At 47.0% G+C, this 14,888-nt stretch overlaps 1 protein-coding gene across 1 annotated transcript in view; it reads right to left on the bottom strand.

Moving 5' to 3' along the window:
* Positions 1 to 370: 370 nt before the first annotated feature.
* Positions 371 to 14,888, bottom strand: part of LOC121548642 (signal-induced proliferation-associated 1-like protein 1) — a 71,201-nt gene continuing 56,683 nt past the window's right edge. The window contains exons 17-24 of the mRNA XM_041860161.2: positions 14,139 to 14,659; positions 11,751 to 11,933; positions 11,230 to 11,425; positions 10,339 to 10,567; positions 9,906 to 10,058; positions 9,001 to 9,118; positions 6,842 to 6,920; positions 371 to 590 (exon numbers count right to left, since the gene is read on the bottom strand). Coding sequence (XP_041716095.2) covers positions 447 to 590; positions 6,842 to 6,920; positions 9,001 to 9,118; positions 9,906 to 10,058; positions 10,339 to 10,567; positions 11,230 to 11,425; positions 11,751 to 11,933; positions 14,139 to 14,659 — 1,623 coding nt within the window. The 3' untranslated portion in view covers positions 371 to 446. The remainder of the gene's footprint in view (positions 591 to 6,841; positions 6,921 to 9,000; positions 9,119 to 9,905; positions 10,059 to 10,338; positions 10,568 to 11,229; positions 11,426 to 11,750; positions 11,934 to 14,138; positions 14,660 to 14,888) is intronic.

The raw sequence follows: 14,888 nt of genomic DNA on the forward strand, positions 1-14,888 counted from the left end.
GACAGTGAGGGAGGAGAGGAGGAGGACAGAGCTCTAGTCTTCTGAGCTCCAGTATTTCTTGGCAGTACTGAGAGCCCATCACAATTACACACACAGCTCGCCTTCAAATCCCACAGTATGAAAGAAGTCCTTCATTATTTAACAAAAGAAGACTGTCCTTCTAGCTGATCCTGAGTTTCAGTGGGTTGTTGAGAGGGGAAACCTTAGTTGGCATTTCAGAGAGTGAAAGAGAAACTTCAGGGGACAAGGAGGAGGCATGGAGGGTGGAATAAGTACTTCAGTTTGTGCTAGGGAGAAGGGAAATGTTTTTGGGGTTGGCACCGGTCCTTGGACAATCACTCTCTTGTTCCTCTGTCTCCTCTCTCTCTCGCTCTCCCCCTCCTCTTCTGGTTAATGTGGGAGAATCCATCTTCTCTTTCACCCCACCCTCTCCTCTTCTGTCTGTCTCAGTTCATGTCGATGGTGTTGAAGACCCACTCCGTGAACTTTTTGAGTTTGGCAGCAGAGCTCTGGGACTCCTCCTGCAGCCGCTGGTTATCCTCCCACAGCCTCTTGATCTGCAGATGGAGACGCTGCTTCTCCTCACGCTCCTACGGGAGGGAGGGAGGGAGGGAGGGAGGGAGGGAGGGAGGGAGGGAGGGAGGGAGGGAGGGAGGGAGGATTAGAGGGAAAGATGTAGGGTAAAGATGAGAGAGAAAGGGAGGGAGGAGGGAGGGAGGGGAGGGAGGGATGGAGGGAGGGAGGGAGATAGAGGGATAGAGAGGATTAGAGGGAAAGATGTGTAGGGTAAAGATGAGAGAGAGAGAAGGAGGGAGGGAGAGGAGGGAGGGAGGGAGGGAGGGAGGGAGGGAGGAGGGAGGGAGGGAGGAGGGAGGGGAGGGACGGATGGAGGGAGGGAGGGAGATAGAGGGATAGAGGGGGAGGGAGGATTAGAGGGAAAGATGTGTAGGGGTAAAAGATGAGAGAGAAAGGGAGGGAGGGAGGAGGGAGGGAGGGAGGGAGGGAGGGAGGGAGGGAGGGAGGGAGGGACGGATGGAGGGAGGGAGGGAGATAGAGGGATAGAGGGGGAGGGAGGATTAGAGGGAAAGATGTGTAGGGTAAAGATGAGAGAGAAAGGGAGGGAGGGAGGGAGGGGGAGGGAGGGATGGAGGGAGGGAGGGAGATAGAGGGATAGAGAGGATTAGAGGGAAAGATGTGGTAGGGTAAAGATGAGAGAGAAAGGGAGGGAGGGAGGGAGGGAGGGAGGGAGGGAGGGAGGGAGGGAGGGAGGGAGGGAGGAGGGAGGGAGGGAGGGAGGGAGGGAGGGAGGGAGGGAGGGAGGGAGGAGGGAGGGACGGATGGATGGAGGGAGGGAGGGAGATAGAGGGATAGAGGGGGAGGGAGGATTAGAGGGAAAGATGTGTAGGGTAAAGATGAGAGAGAAAGGGAGGGAGGGAGAGAGAGAGAGAGAGAGGGGGGGGTGAAGGTTAGGGAGGTAGGGAAGGAAGTTGGGAGAAAGGCAAGGGTGGTCAGAGAGAAAAAGAAAGAGATGGATATAAAGGGAGGAAGGAAGAGGAGTTAAGAGGGAGAGAAGAAGAGATAGAAGTAGGGAAAGTAACAGAAGGAAGAGGAGGGGAGGAAGGAAGAGGAGTTAAGAGGGAGAGAAGAAGAGATAGAAGTAGGGAAAGTAACAGAAGGAAGAGGAGGGGAGGAAGGAAGAGGAGTTAAGAGGGAGAGAAGAAGAGATAGAAGTAGGGAAAGTAACAGAAGGATAAGGCGTTAAGAGGGCGAGAAGAAGAGATAGAAGTAGGGAAAGTAACAGAAGGAAGAGGAGGGAGAATAATCGAAGGAATGGGGCAAAGGTGAGACAAAGGATAAATGTTTGATTTAGTCAGCAACTCTATATAACAGACGGTAGCAATAACACTGCTAGGGATGATAACTCTATATAACAGATGGTAGCTATAACACTGATAGGGATGATAACTCTATATAACAGACGGTAGCTATAACACTGATAGGGATGATAACTCTATATAACAGACGGTAGCAATAACACTGATAGGGATGATAACTCTATATAACAGACGGTAGCTATAACACTGCTAGGGATGATAACTCTATTTAACAGATGGTAGCTATAACACTGATAGGGATGATAACTCTATATAACAGACGGTAGCTATAACACTGATAGGGATGATAACTCTATATAACAGACGTTAGCAATAGCACTGATAGGGATGATAACTCTATATAACAGACGGTAGCTATAACACTGCTAGGGATGATAACTCTATATAACAGACGGTAGCTATAACACTGATAGGGATGATAACTCTATATAACAGACGGTAGCTATAACACTGCTAGGGATGATAACTCTATATAACAGACGGTAGCTATAACACTGATAGGGATGATAACTCTATATAACAGACGGTAGCAATAACACTGATAGGGATGATAACTCTATATAACAGACGGTAGCAATAACACTGCTAGGGATGATAACTCTATATAACAGATGGTAGCTATAACACTGATAGGGATGATAACTCTATATAACAGACGGTAGCCATAACACTGCTAGGGATGATAACTCTATATAACAGACGGTAGCTATAACACTGATAGGGATGATAACTCTATATAACAGACGGTAGCTATAACACTGATAGGGATGATAACTCTATATAACAGACGGTAGCTATAACACTGCTAGGGATGATAACTCTATATAACAGATGGTAGCTATAACACTGATAGGGATGATAACTCTATATAACAGACGGTAGCCATAACACTGCTAGGGATGATAACTCTATATAACAGACGGTAGCTATAACACTGATAGGGATGATAACTCTATATAACAGACGGTAGCTATAACACTGCTAGGGATGATAACTCTATATAACAGACGGTAGCTATAACACTGATAGGGATGGTAACTCTATATAACAGACGGTAGCAATAACACTGATAGGGATGATAACTCTATATAACAGACGGTAGCTATAACACTGATAGGGATGATAACTCTATATAACAGATGGTAGCTATAACATTGCTAGGGATGATAACTCTATATAACAGACGGTAGCCATAACACTGATAGGGATGATAACTCTATATAACAGACGGTAGCAATAACACTGCTAGGGATGATAACTCTATATAACAGACGGTAGCTATAACACTGATAGGGATGGTAACTCTATATAACAGACGGTAGCAATAACACTGATAGGGATGATAACTCTATATAACAGACGGTAGCTATAACACTGATAGGGATGATAACTCTATATAACAGACGGTAGCTATAACACTGATAGGGATGGTAACTCTATATAACAGACGGTAGCAATAACACTGATAGGGATGATAACTCTATATAACAGACGGTAGCTATAACACTGATAGGGATGATAACTCTATATAACAGATGGTAGCTATAACATTGCTAGGGATGATAACTCTATATAACAGACGGTAGCCATAACACTGATAGGGATGATAACTCTATATAACAGACGGTAGCAATAACACTGATAGGGATGATAACTCTATATAACAGACGGTAGCCATAACACTGATAGGGATGATAACTCTATATAACAGACGGTAGCTATAACACTGCTAGGGATGATAACTCTATATAACAGACGGTAGCTATAACACTGATAGGGATGATAACTCTATATAACAGACGGTAGCTATAACACTGATAGGGATGATAACTCTATATAACAGACGGTAGCAATAACACTGATATGGATGATAACTCTATATAACAGACGGTAGCTATAACACTGATAGGGATGATAACTCTATATAACAGACGGTAGCTATAACACTGCTAGGGATGATAACTCTATATAACAGACGGTAGCTATAACACTGATAGGGATGATAACTCTACATAACAGACGGTAGCTATAACACTGATAGGGATGATAACTCTATATAACAGACGGTAGCTATAACACTGATAGGGATGATAACTCTATATAACAGACGGTAGCAATAACACTGATAGGGATGATAACTCTATATAACAGACGGTAGCTATAACACTGATAGGGATGATAACTCTATATAACAGACGGTAGCTATAACACTGATAGGGATGATAACTCTATATAACAGACTGTAGCCATAACAATGATAGGGATGATAACTCTATATAACAGACGGTAGCCATAACACTGATAGGGATGATAACTCTATATAACAGACGGTAGTTATAACACTGATAGGGATGATAACTCTATTTAACAGACGGTAGCTATAACACTGATAGGGATGATAACTCTATATAACAGACGGTAGCTATAACACTGATAGGGATGATAACTCTATATAACAGACGGTAGCTATAACACTGATAGGGATGATAACTCTGTATAACAGACGGTAGCCATAACACTGATAGGGATGATAACTCTATATAACAGACGGTAGCAATAACACTGATAGGGATGATAACTCTATATAACAGACGGTAGCTATAACACTGATAGGGATGATAACTCTATATAACAGACGGTAGCTATAACACTGATAGGGATGATAACTCTATATAACAGATGGTAGCGTAGCTATAACACTGATAGGGATGATAACTCTATATAACAGATGGTAGCTATAACACTGATAGGGATGATAACTCTATATAACAGATGGTAGCTATAACACTGATAGGGATGATAACTCTGTATAACAGACGGTAGCCATAACACTGATAGGGATGATAACTCTATATAACAGACGGTAGCAATAACACTGATAGGGATGATAACTCTATATAACAGACGGTAGCTATAACACTGATAGGGATGATAACTCTATATAACAGACGGTAGCTATAACACTGATAGGGATGATAACTCTATATAACAGATGGTAGCGTAGCTATAACACTGATAGGGATGATAACTCTATATAACAGATGGTAGCTATAACACTGATAGGGATGATAACTCTATATAACAGATGGTAGCTATAACACTGATAGGGATGATAACTCTATATAACAGACGGTAGCCATAACACTGCTAGGGATGATAACTCTATATAACAGACGGTAGCTATAACACTGATAGGGATGATAACTCTATATAACAGACGGTAGCTATAACACTGATAGGGATGAAAAACTGTGCAGCCATGTTTGAGACAATACTCATTGTTCCAATCCCTTAGCCATTGTATGCAAATACTGCCATGTCCTTTCTTTACAACAGGAATGAAAAATGTGACTCATTTCAGGAAACTAGGCGTATGTCACGTGTCACTACTTCACAGGAGAGCCATTTGAACGTAAACTTTTTTTATCAAAATCTTTTTTTGGGCAGAAATGCCTTCTGGAACGTGAACTTTCATGTGCCTTAATAACAAACTTGTATGCCTTCTGTAAATACGAATAAAATTGTTAATTTACGAGTCTAGTTGGTTTAGCCACCGAAAAAAGACAGCAACCTTCCCGCTCGCCATGATTGGCTGAGATAATGAGTGGGCTGGACATGCCGAAAGATGAGTTCGGATTGGTCTGCCATTTAGCACGCTTCTGTCTATAATATGAGCTGGTCAGTATGTGTAGATAATCTTTTCTAACGTGGCTTTTTTTTAAAGATATCACGTAGTAGAACTGCATAAGTGTTGCTCTCCACTTTCTGGAAGACCGAGTTTTGAAATCAGTGGAATTAGAGTATGATAGCTAAGGAGATGGAGAGAATTCTGCCGATTGATTGCAAATATGCAGACAGAGTCGAAAAGAGAACACACAGAAGGCTGTTGTATAAAACACCTGTCCTGGATTACATCTTCAAAACTAAGGGCAACCAAGTCATCCGTGACAGAGAGGGAGAAGCGTCCATCCATGCATACGGGTAAGAGAGTCTAGCTAGCTAAATTTTCAGATATTACACATTTCTTATTTTGTCAGAAAGTCGTTTTCATTTCAAGTTAAAGTATACTGTTAGCTAGCTAGCTAACGTTAGCTGGCTGGCTAGCTAGCTAACGTTACGTGTATGATCTGTGTAGTAATATTATTCGTATCTCAGAGCCATTTGCATTGGTAGTTATAGCCTAATGTTAGCTAGCTAACATTGATCCTGGTTGGTTAGCTACCTGCAGATTCATGCAGGGTAGTAACGTTATGAGTTGGGATTATTGTTCATTGTTTAGTTAGCTAGCTACATGTCTACACAAAAGACTCCACTATGCAAGTAACTATTTCAGTAAAAGTTGGCAAAAAAGCGTAATTAAATTGTTGCCAGCAGCACAGTTGCAGTCACTAATGCTCTGGATAACATAAAAACAGGCTAACCAGCTCTGCTAGGGCGAGTAAAATGGTCAGAGTGAGCTGTTCTCTCATTTGTGTCTGGAAGTAGCTAGCAAGCTAGCCAACGTTAGCCAGTTAGATTGGGTGCTTGACTGCGGTTGTTAGGTCAGAACGCTCGGATCAACCCTACTTTTCGGCCAGAGCGTCCAGTGTGCGCTCTGAACGCTCCGAGATCGAAACACTCTTAATTTACGAATGGACAATCTGACAACGCTCTGAGTTTACGAACGCCCAGAGTGCACTCTGGCACTCCAGATTGAATTTACGAACACACCCGTAGTATAAACCAGCCTTTAGTCTTGAAATCTTTGGTTGTTTAGTACATAGCCTCACATGTAAATCCTTAAAGAGATGGGTGGGGCTAAGGCTTAAAAGGGTGTGAACTATGCTGAATGGGTGTTGTGTGTGTGCATACGTGCATGCATGGGTCCGTGTGTGTGTGTGTGTGTGTGTGTGTGTGTGTGTGTGTGTGTGTGTGTACAGGCATGTGCTAATGTGTGCGTGTGGTACCTTCTTCAGGTCATCCTGTAGCATCTTGACCACGGTTTCCAGCTTGGTCACATTCCTCTCCAGACCTGCAGGACCCTCACTGTGGAGACAGAGAGCCAAACATACATTTAACCACACTAACCTAATGGGTCATCTTTATTTGACCTTTATTTAAAGAGATTGATCTAAAGCACTTACATATTCGTAATAAATAAAATCAGATTATATTTGTTACATGGGCCGAATACAACCTTACCGTGATATGCTTACTTACAAGCCCTTAACCAACAATGCAATTTTAAGAAAAATAAGAGTAAAATATTTACTAAATAAACTAAAGTAAAACAATTAATAGAATAACAAAAAAAACAATTAATTAACAGTAGAGAGGCTATATACAGGGGGTACCGGTACTGAGTAAATGTGTAATAACAGTAGGGAGGCTATATACAGGGGGTACCGGTACAGAGTCAATGTGTAATAACAGTAGGGAGGCTATATACAGGGGGTACCGGTACAGAGTCAATGTGTAATAACAGTAGGGAGGCCTTATACAGGGGGTACCGGTACAGAGTCAATGTGTAATAACAGTAGGGAGGCTATATACAGGGGGTACCGGTACAGAGTCAATGTGTAATAACAGTAGGGAGGCTATATACAGGGGGTACCGGTACAGAGTCAATGTGTAATAACAGTAGGGAGGCTATATACAGGGGGTACCGGTACAGAGTCAATGTGCGGGAGTACAGGTTAGTCGAGGTAATTGAGGTAATATGTACATGTAGGTAGAGGTAAAGTGAGTATGCATAGATAATAAACAGCGAGTAGTGGGGGGGGGGGGTTCAATGTAAATAGTCCGGGTGGCCATTTGATTAGCTGTTCAGCAGTCTTATGGCTTGGGGGTAGAAGCTGTTAAGAAGCCTTTTGGACCTAGACTTGGCACTCCGGTACCGCTTATCGTGCGGTAGCAGAGAGAACAGTCTTTGACTAGGGTGGCTGGAGTCTGACAATTTTTAGGGCCTTCCTCTGACACCGCCTGGTATAGAGGTCCTGGATGGCAGGAAGCTTGGCCCCAGTGATGTACTGGGCCGTACGCACTACCCTCTGTAGCGCCTTGCGGTCGGAGGCTGAGCAGTTGCCATACCAGGTGGTGATGCAACCAGTCAGGATGCTCTCGATGGTGCAGCTGTATAACTTTATGAGGATCTGAGGACCCATGCCAAATATTTTCTGTGTCTCCTGAGGGGGAATAGGCGTTGTCGTGTCCTCTTCGGAGGGGTTGGGTTAAATGTGGAAGACACATTTCAGTTGAATGCATTCAGGTGTACAACTCACTAGGTATCCCCCTTTACCTTTTCACGACTGTCTTGGTGTGTTTGGACCATGATAGTTTGTTGGTGATGTGGACACTTTATCCCTGTCAATGAGAATGGGGGCGTGCTCGGCCCTCCTTTTCCTGTAGTCCCACGACCATCTCCTTCGTATTGATCACGTTGAGGGAGAGGTTGTTGTCATGGCACCACACTGCCAGGTCTCTGACCTCCTCCCTATAGGCTGTCTCATCGTTGCCGGTGATCAGGCCTACCACCGTTGTGTCGTCGACAAACTTAATGATGGTGTTGGAGTCGTGCTTGGCCACGCAGTCATGGGCGAACAGGGAGTACAGGAGGGGACTAAGCACGCACCCCTGAGGGGCCCCCGTGTTGAGGATCAGCGTGGCAGATGTGTTGTTGCCTACCCTTACCACCTTGGGGCGACCCGTCAGGAAGTCCAGGATCCAGTTGCAGAGGGAGGTGTTTAGTCCCAGGGTCCTTAGCTTAGTGATGAGCTGAGGGCACTATGGTGTTGAACACTGAGCTGTAGTCAATGTACAGCATTCTAATGTATTGAACAAATTGTACAAATTATTGTACAAATTGCAGAAAAAATAACTATTACAGGACGTAACATATCATAGGAAATGGATGACGTTGTTCACAATTTTCAGGGACCTGTTTTGGGTAGCGAGCACCACTTTCAAAAGTACTGGCTGAAATGATACAAAATCTCTGGTGAATCACTTTAACCAGGAAAAGACACTTGAGGTTAGAAACCTATTTTGCACAGGCAGATCCTGTATGCTACTACAAAACATGAATTCTATATTTAGTGCACCTCATAACATATCTGAGCCGTGTTACCTGGATGAAGGTCTGGATAGAGGGGCAGGCTGTAGTTCCAGGCTGGGATGTGTCTGCTGAGGGCTGGGGGCTCCACTACCTCTGTGGTTAGAGTCACTAAACACAAACCCTCTCTGGACTGGAGGTGGAGGGAGGGAGGGAGGGAGAGAGAGAGAGAGATGGGGGAGAGAAGGAGAGAGAGAGATGGGGAGAGAGAGATGGGGAGAGAAGGAGAGAGAGAGAGACGTGGGGAGAGAAGGAGAGAGAGAGACGGGGGAGAGAAGGAGAAGGGGGAGAGAAGGAGAAGAGAGAGAGATGGGGAGAGAAGGAGAGAGAGAGAGAGAGAGAGAGAGAGAGAGAGAGAGAGCGAGAGAGAGAGAGAGAGAGAGAGAGATGGGGGGAGAGAAGGAGAAGAGAGAGAGAAGGAGAGAGAGAGATGGGGAGAGAAGGAGAGAGAGACAGATGGGGGAGAGAAGGAGAGAGAGAGAGATGGGGAGAGAAGGAGAGAGAGAGAGATGGGGAGAGAAGGAGAGAGAGAGAGATGGGGAGAGAAGGAGAGAGAGAGAGAGACAGATGGGGGAGAGAAGGAGAGAGAGTGAGGGAGGTTGAGTAAATAAGAGAAGAGAGAAATATAGGATTGTAAGGGGAAAACGTGAGAGAGGGAGATAAGGTTGAGACAAAGATAGGTGGTCTTTCCCATTCTCAAATTGCAGTAAAAGTATAGAGTACCAATGATAACTCCCCTCTCACACTAGTAACTGTTGTCATGAGAGACACATCATTACTATGTAGTGTTCATAGTATACACTAATTCCTTGTCTCTCTGGTGCATGTGGTATTGGCCACATGCACCAGGTGAATTCAGTCACACACACACACACACACACACACACACACACACACACACACACAGAAGTATCTCTTACTTTCGAAGGTGTTGGCTACATCCACCATGTGGGTCCAGTCCAGGGGGCTGTCCCTGCTCTCAGAGGGGGGGAGGGGCATCAGCTCCTGGGGGAGGGGGTGGCGCTGTCGCTCAACCATCTCAGCCAATGACGTGTCAGACGCAGACAGGTCACCTGCAGAGAGAGGACAGGAAGACCGATTGGTTCCCTCTCTCATTGAAAAATAAACTACTGCAGGCTATTATTCTTGAATAGTCGGAAATGAATGTAATGAATCTTTTTACCAAAATGTAGGTCAATACACTTTCTACCAGAGGAGGGCAGCATATACACAACCTTTATCACCCAGCTCCGCCACATCAAGTATTAAGTCACCAATGTGTCAAATCCTCCAACTGTCTCAAGCTGTTTACGCCACATTCCCCAGACCCTGTGTCAATACGTCTCCTCTCACCGTGTAGTTTGATCCCCAGTTTGTATGAAGGTCGTCTGAGGGGCACCCCGCGGGTGGTGGGAGAGCGTGGCAATGTGGAGCAGCTAAACAACACGTCACTAGCCAGGGCGGGGTCTGGTTCTAGGTCCCCCAGCCTCAGGGAGGGGACACGCTGGCCCCGGTAGATACTCTCATCAGACAGGGTCCGGTGGAGAGACCGACGGGTAGGGGGCTGGCCTGAGGATGAGGACTGGAGGGGAGCGAGAGAGAGAGAGAGAGAGAGAGAGAAGAGAGAGAGAGAGAGAGAGAGAGAGGAGAGAGAGAGAGAGAGAGAGAGAGAGAGAGAGAGAGAGAGAGAGAGAGAGAGAGAGAGAGAGAGAGAGAGAGAGAGAGAGAGAGAGAGAGAGAGAGAGAGAGAGAGAGAGAGAGAGAGAGAGAGAGAGAGAGAGAGAGAGAGAGAGAGAGAGAGAGAGAGAGAGAGAGAGAGAGAGAGAGAGAGAGAGAGAGAGAGAGAGAGAGAGAGAGAGAGAGAGGGAGAGAGAGAGAGAGAGAGAGAGTGAGCGAGTGAGCGAGAGAAAACGAGAGCGAGGGAGGGAGTGAGAGAGAGCGAGGGAGGGAGTGAGAGAGGGTGAGAGTGAGAGAGAGTTAAACTGATGTCACCTGCTATCATAAGTGAATATAATAAAAACACACAGCTGGAGGATTTAAGTTTTAACATGCAGGATGATTAAAGGTGCAATCTGTAACTTTAAATTTGGGATCAAAAGTTCTAACTCTGCTGTCTTTAATAGTTTGCTTGGCTTTGGCCAAGTATGGTTGCAGTATGTGGGTGGAAAGGAAAGATAACCCATTTAAAGATTGCTCCTTTAAAGGGAAAGTTCACCCACAATGTTACAAGCTAATATCCTGTACCTTGTCCTTGACCTTGTGTCGTCTGTGTTTGGGAGGGCTGTCTGGACTCAGTGTCTTCATATCGTCCTCCACGGTGGTCTTAGCGTGGGTGAGGTGTGGCTGGGGGCCGTGATGGGCTCTGCTATGACCCCCACCCTGACCCCCCCCTCCTCCGCCACTCCCCTCTCCTCCACTTCCTCCCTCCCCTGGAGACTTCCTGGGGACACACAATAACAAGCAGGGAGCAGGGGTCAGATAATACAGCCATGCAAAAGATATAGCAATGTGACTGTCCGATAACCATGTACTACATATTAGCTGTGATATTCAAGTAAAATCAATTTAATCAGACTAAATCTGGATCATACATAAAGCCCAATATCATGCAAATTAACTGTATAATGTAAGTAATCTTTAAAAGTAGTTGTCTATATTCAGTGTATGTAATATTCATTTTAGCCACAAGGTGGCGATCAAGTCTTGAAAGAGGAACTATTCTAATACTAAGGCTAAGGTACAAGGCCTCTCCCTCCTGGTCTTACTTGCGGTTATCTCCGAAGTCGACAGAGTTGATAGTGGATCCTGGCTTCCTCCAGCCGATGAGGTACTTGGAGGTGGCTCCCTGGCGGGGGTAGAAGGTCTTGGGGCCGGGGGAGACCGACGTCTGGGAGCAGGGGGAGGTGGCCGAGGAAGACGAGTCCTCACGGGGGGAGTGGCCTCTGGAACTGGAGAGGAGGACGGGGAGGAGGGAAGGAGAGAGGAGGCAGGGGGGAGGGAAGGAGAGAGGAGGACAGGGGAGGAGGGAAGGAGAGAGGAGGACAGGGAGAGGAGGGAAGGAGAGAGGAGGACAGGAAGAGGAGGGAAGGAGAGAGGAGGACAGGGGGAGGAGGGAAGGAGAGAGGAGGACAGGGGAGGAGAGAAGGAGAGAGGAGGACAGGGGAGGAGGGAAGGAGAGAGGAGGACAGGGGGAGGAGGGAAGGAGAGAGGAGGACAGGGGGAGGAGGGAAGGAGAGAGGAGGACAGGGGGAGGAGGGAAGGAGAGAGGAGGACAGGGGGAGGAGGGAAGGAGAGAGGAGGACAGGGGGAGGAGGGAAGGAGAGAGGAGGACAGGGGAGGAGGGAAGGAGAGAGGAGGACAGGAAGAGGAGGGAAGGAGAGAGGAGGACAGGGGGAGGAGGGAAGGAGAGAGGAGGACAGGGAGAGGAGGACAGGGGGAGGAGGGAAGGAGAGAGGAGGACAGGAAGAGGAGGGAAGGAGAGAGGAGGACAGGGAGAGGAGGACAGGGGGAAGAGGGAAGGAGAGAGGAGGACAGGGAGAGGAGGACAGGGGGAGGAGGGAAGGAGAGAGGAGGACAGGAAGAGGAGGGAAGGAGAGAGGAGGACAGGGAGAGGAGGGACAGGGGAGGAGGGAAGGAGAGGAGGAGGACAGGGGAGGAGGGGAGAGAGGAGGACAGGGGGAGGAGGGAAGGAGAGAGGAGGACAGGGGGAGGAGGGAAGGAGAGAGGAGGACAGGGGGAGGAGGGAAGGAGAGAGGAGGACGGGGGAAGAGGGAAAAGGTCAGGGCGATTCAACTAGTGGCCATGGAGGGCCACAGTACTGTAATCTCTGGCATGGACATCATCTAGACTTTGAGCTAATAACTATGACCTAAAAACCCATTTTTAGAAGTGCTGATCTGCAGTAGACTAGTAGATTACAGAGTGTTACATAGTCGTTTCTCTACCGACGTCAGAGCAGAGGATGACATAAATGGACTACTGCCGTTCATCAACCTCTATCTATTTATGTGGTTCTATTACAGTTTCAATCTATCAAACCAAGGCCCCTGTATTATGCTACTGTTAACACGGTTTCCCTTTGTGACTGACAACACTGTTAACACGGTTTCCCTTTGTCACTGACGATACTGTTGACACGGTTTCCCTTTGTGACTGACAACACTGTTAACACGGTTTCCCTTTGTCACTGACGACACTGTTAACACGGTTTCCCTTTGTCACTGACGATTCTGTTGACACGGTTTCCCTTTGTCACTGACGATTCTGTTGACACGGTTTCCCTTAGTGACTGACAACACTGTTGACACGGTTTCCCTTTGTCACTGACGATTCTGTTGACACGGTTTCCCTTTGTGACTGACGATTCTGTTGACACGGTTTCCCTTGGTGACTGACGATTCTGTTGACACGGTTTCCCTTAGTGACTGACAACACTGTTGACACGGTTTCCCTTTGTGACTGACGATTCTGTTGACACGGTTTCCCTTTGTGACTGACGATTCTGTTGACACGGTTTCCCTTGGTGACTGACGATACTGTTGACACGGTTTCCCTTAGTGACTGACAACACTGTTGACACGGTTTCCCTTTATGACTGACAACACTGTTGACACGGTTTCCTTTTGTGACTGACAATACTGTTCACATGGTTTCCCTTTGTGACTGACGATACTATTGACACGGTTTCCTTTGTGACTGACGATACTATTGACACGGTTTCCCTTTGTGACTGACAACACTGTTGACACGGTTTCCCTTTATGACTGACAATACTGTTCACACGGTTTCCCTTTGTGACTGACAACACTGTTGACACGGTTTCCCTTTGTGACTGACAACACTGTTCACACGGTTTCCCTTTGTGACTGACGATACTGTTGACACGGTTTCCCTTGGTGACTGACGATACTGTTGACACGGTTTCCCTTGGTGACTGACGATACTGTTGATACGGTTTCCCTTTGTGACTGACGATACAGTACATCCATTTCAGCTCTACTGCTTCACGGAAATAAATATTCTTTAAGCTTCGCTAGAAAAAAAGGCGAGGGAACTAGCAAATGTCATGGTCAAAAGACTCCATGGAGGTTGTGCATGCGTGTACGTCTGCTGTGTGCATGTGTGTATGCCTTGTCCAAACCACCCATCCATACCTGGAGTGCGATCCTGCATCACTCAGACTGTACGAGCTGCAATCTCTAACCGGTAGGTGTGTAGGAGGACTCCTAGCCGTCCCCTCTGCTCTCTCCCCCCTCTCCCCTGGGGGTTGCGGGCTCTCTGCGGCCGGGGGGGACCTCTCCAGGACCCTCTTGCCCCCCTCAGTGGGGCTATGCCATGGCGATGGAGCTCTATCCTTCCCCTCTCTACCCCCAGCAGACAAAAGGGAACTAGAACTCCCGTGGTGGGGTTGTGAGTGGCCCCCATCCCCACCGCGGCCCCCATCCCCACCGCGGCCCCCACTCCCTCCTCCGTAGGACGAGGTGTCTATCCCGCTGTCGGCCGAGGCCCCCTGGAGGTACCCCCCAACCAGGCCGTTGGGTTCAGAGTCAGGGGCCTCCCCTGGTCCCCCGGGGCCCCCCATGTCAAACCACTTGTCGGTGTCGCTGTGGCCCCCGCTGGAGGCCGTGCTGGAGAGGGTGTTACTGCTGGAGTGACCCGAGTACGGACCCTCAGGCTAAGGGGGGGGGGGGAGATGGAGAGATGGGTTAGACAGGAGTCAGCTACAGCAGAGGGTTTATTCAACATAATGGAGTCATCTTAATAGTCTGATCTCCTTCATCTGCAGTGATCTGAAAGACCTGGACAAGAGAAACTGTCTTCAGGTCAGTGATTTGCATTGATCTGAAAGACCTGGACAAGAGAAACTGTCTTCAGGTCAGTGATATGAAAGACCTGGATAAGAG

The sequence above is a fragment of the Coregonus clupeaformis genome, chromosome 33 (assembly GCF_020615455.1).
Source record: "Coregonus clupeaformis isolate EN_2021a chromosome 33, ASM2061545v1, whole genome shotgun sequence".
NCBI lineage: Eukaryota > Metazoa > Chordata > Actinopteri > Salmoniformes > Salmonidae > Coregonus > Coregonus clupeaformis.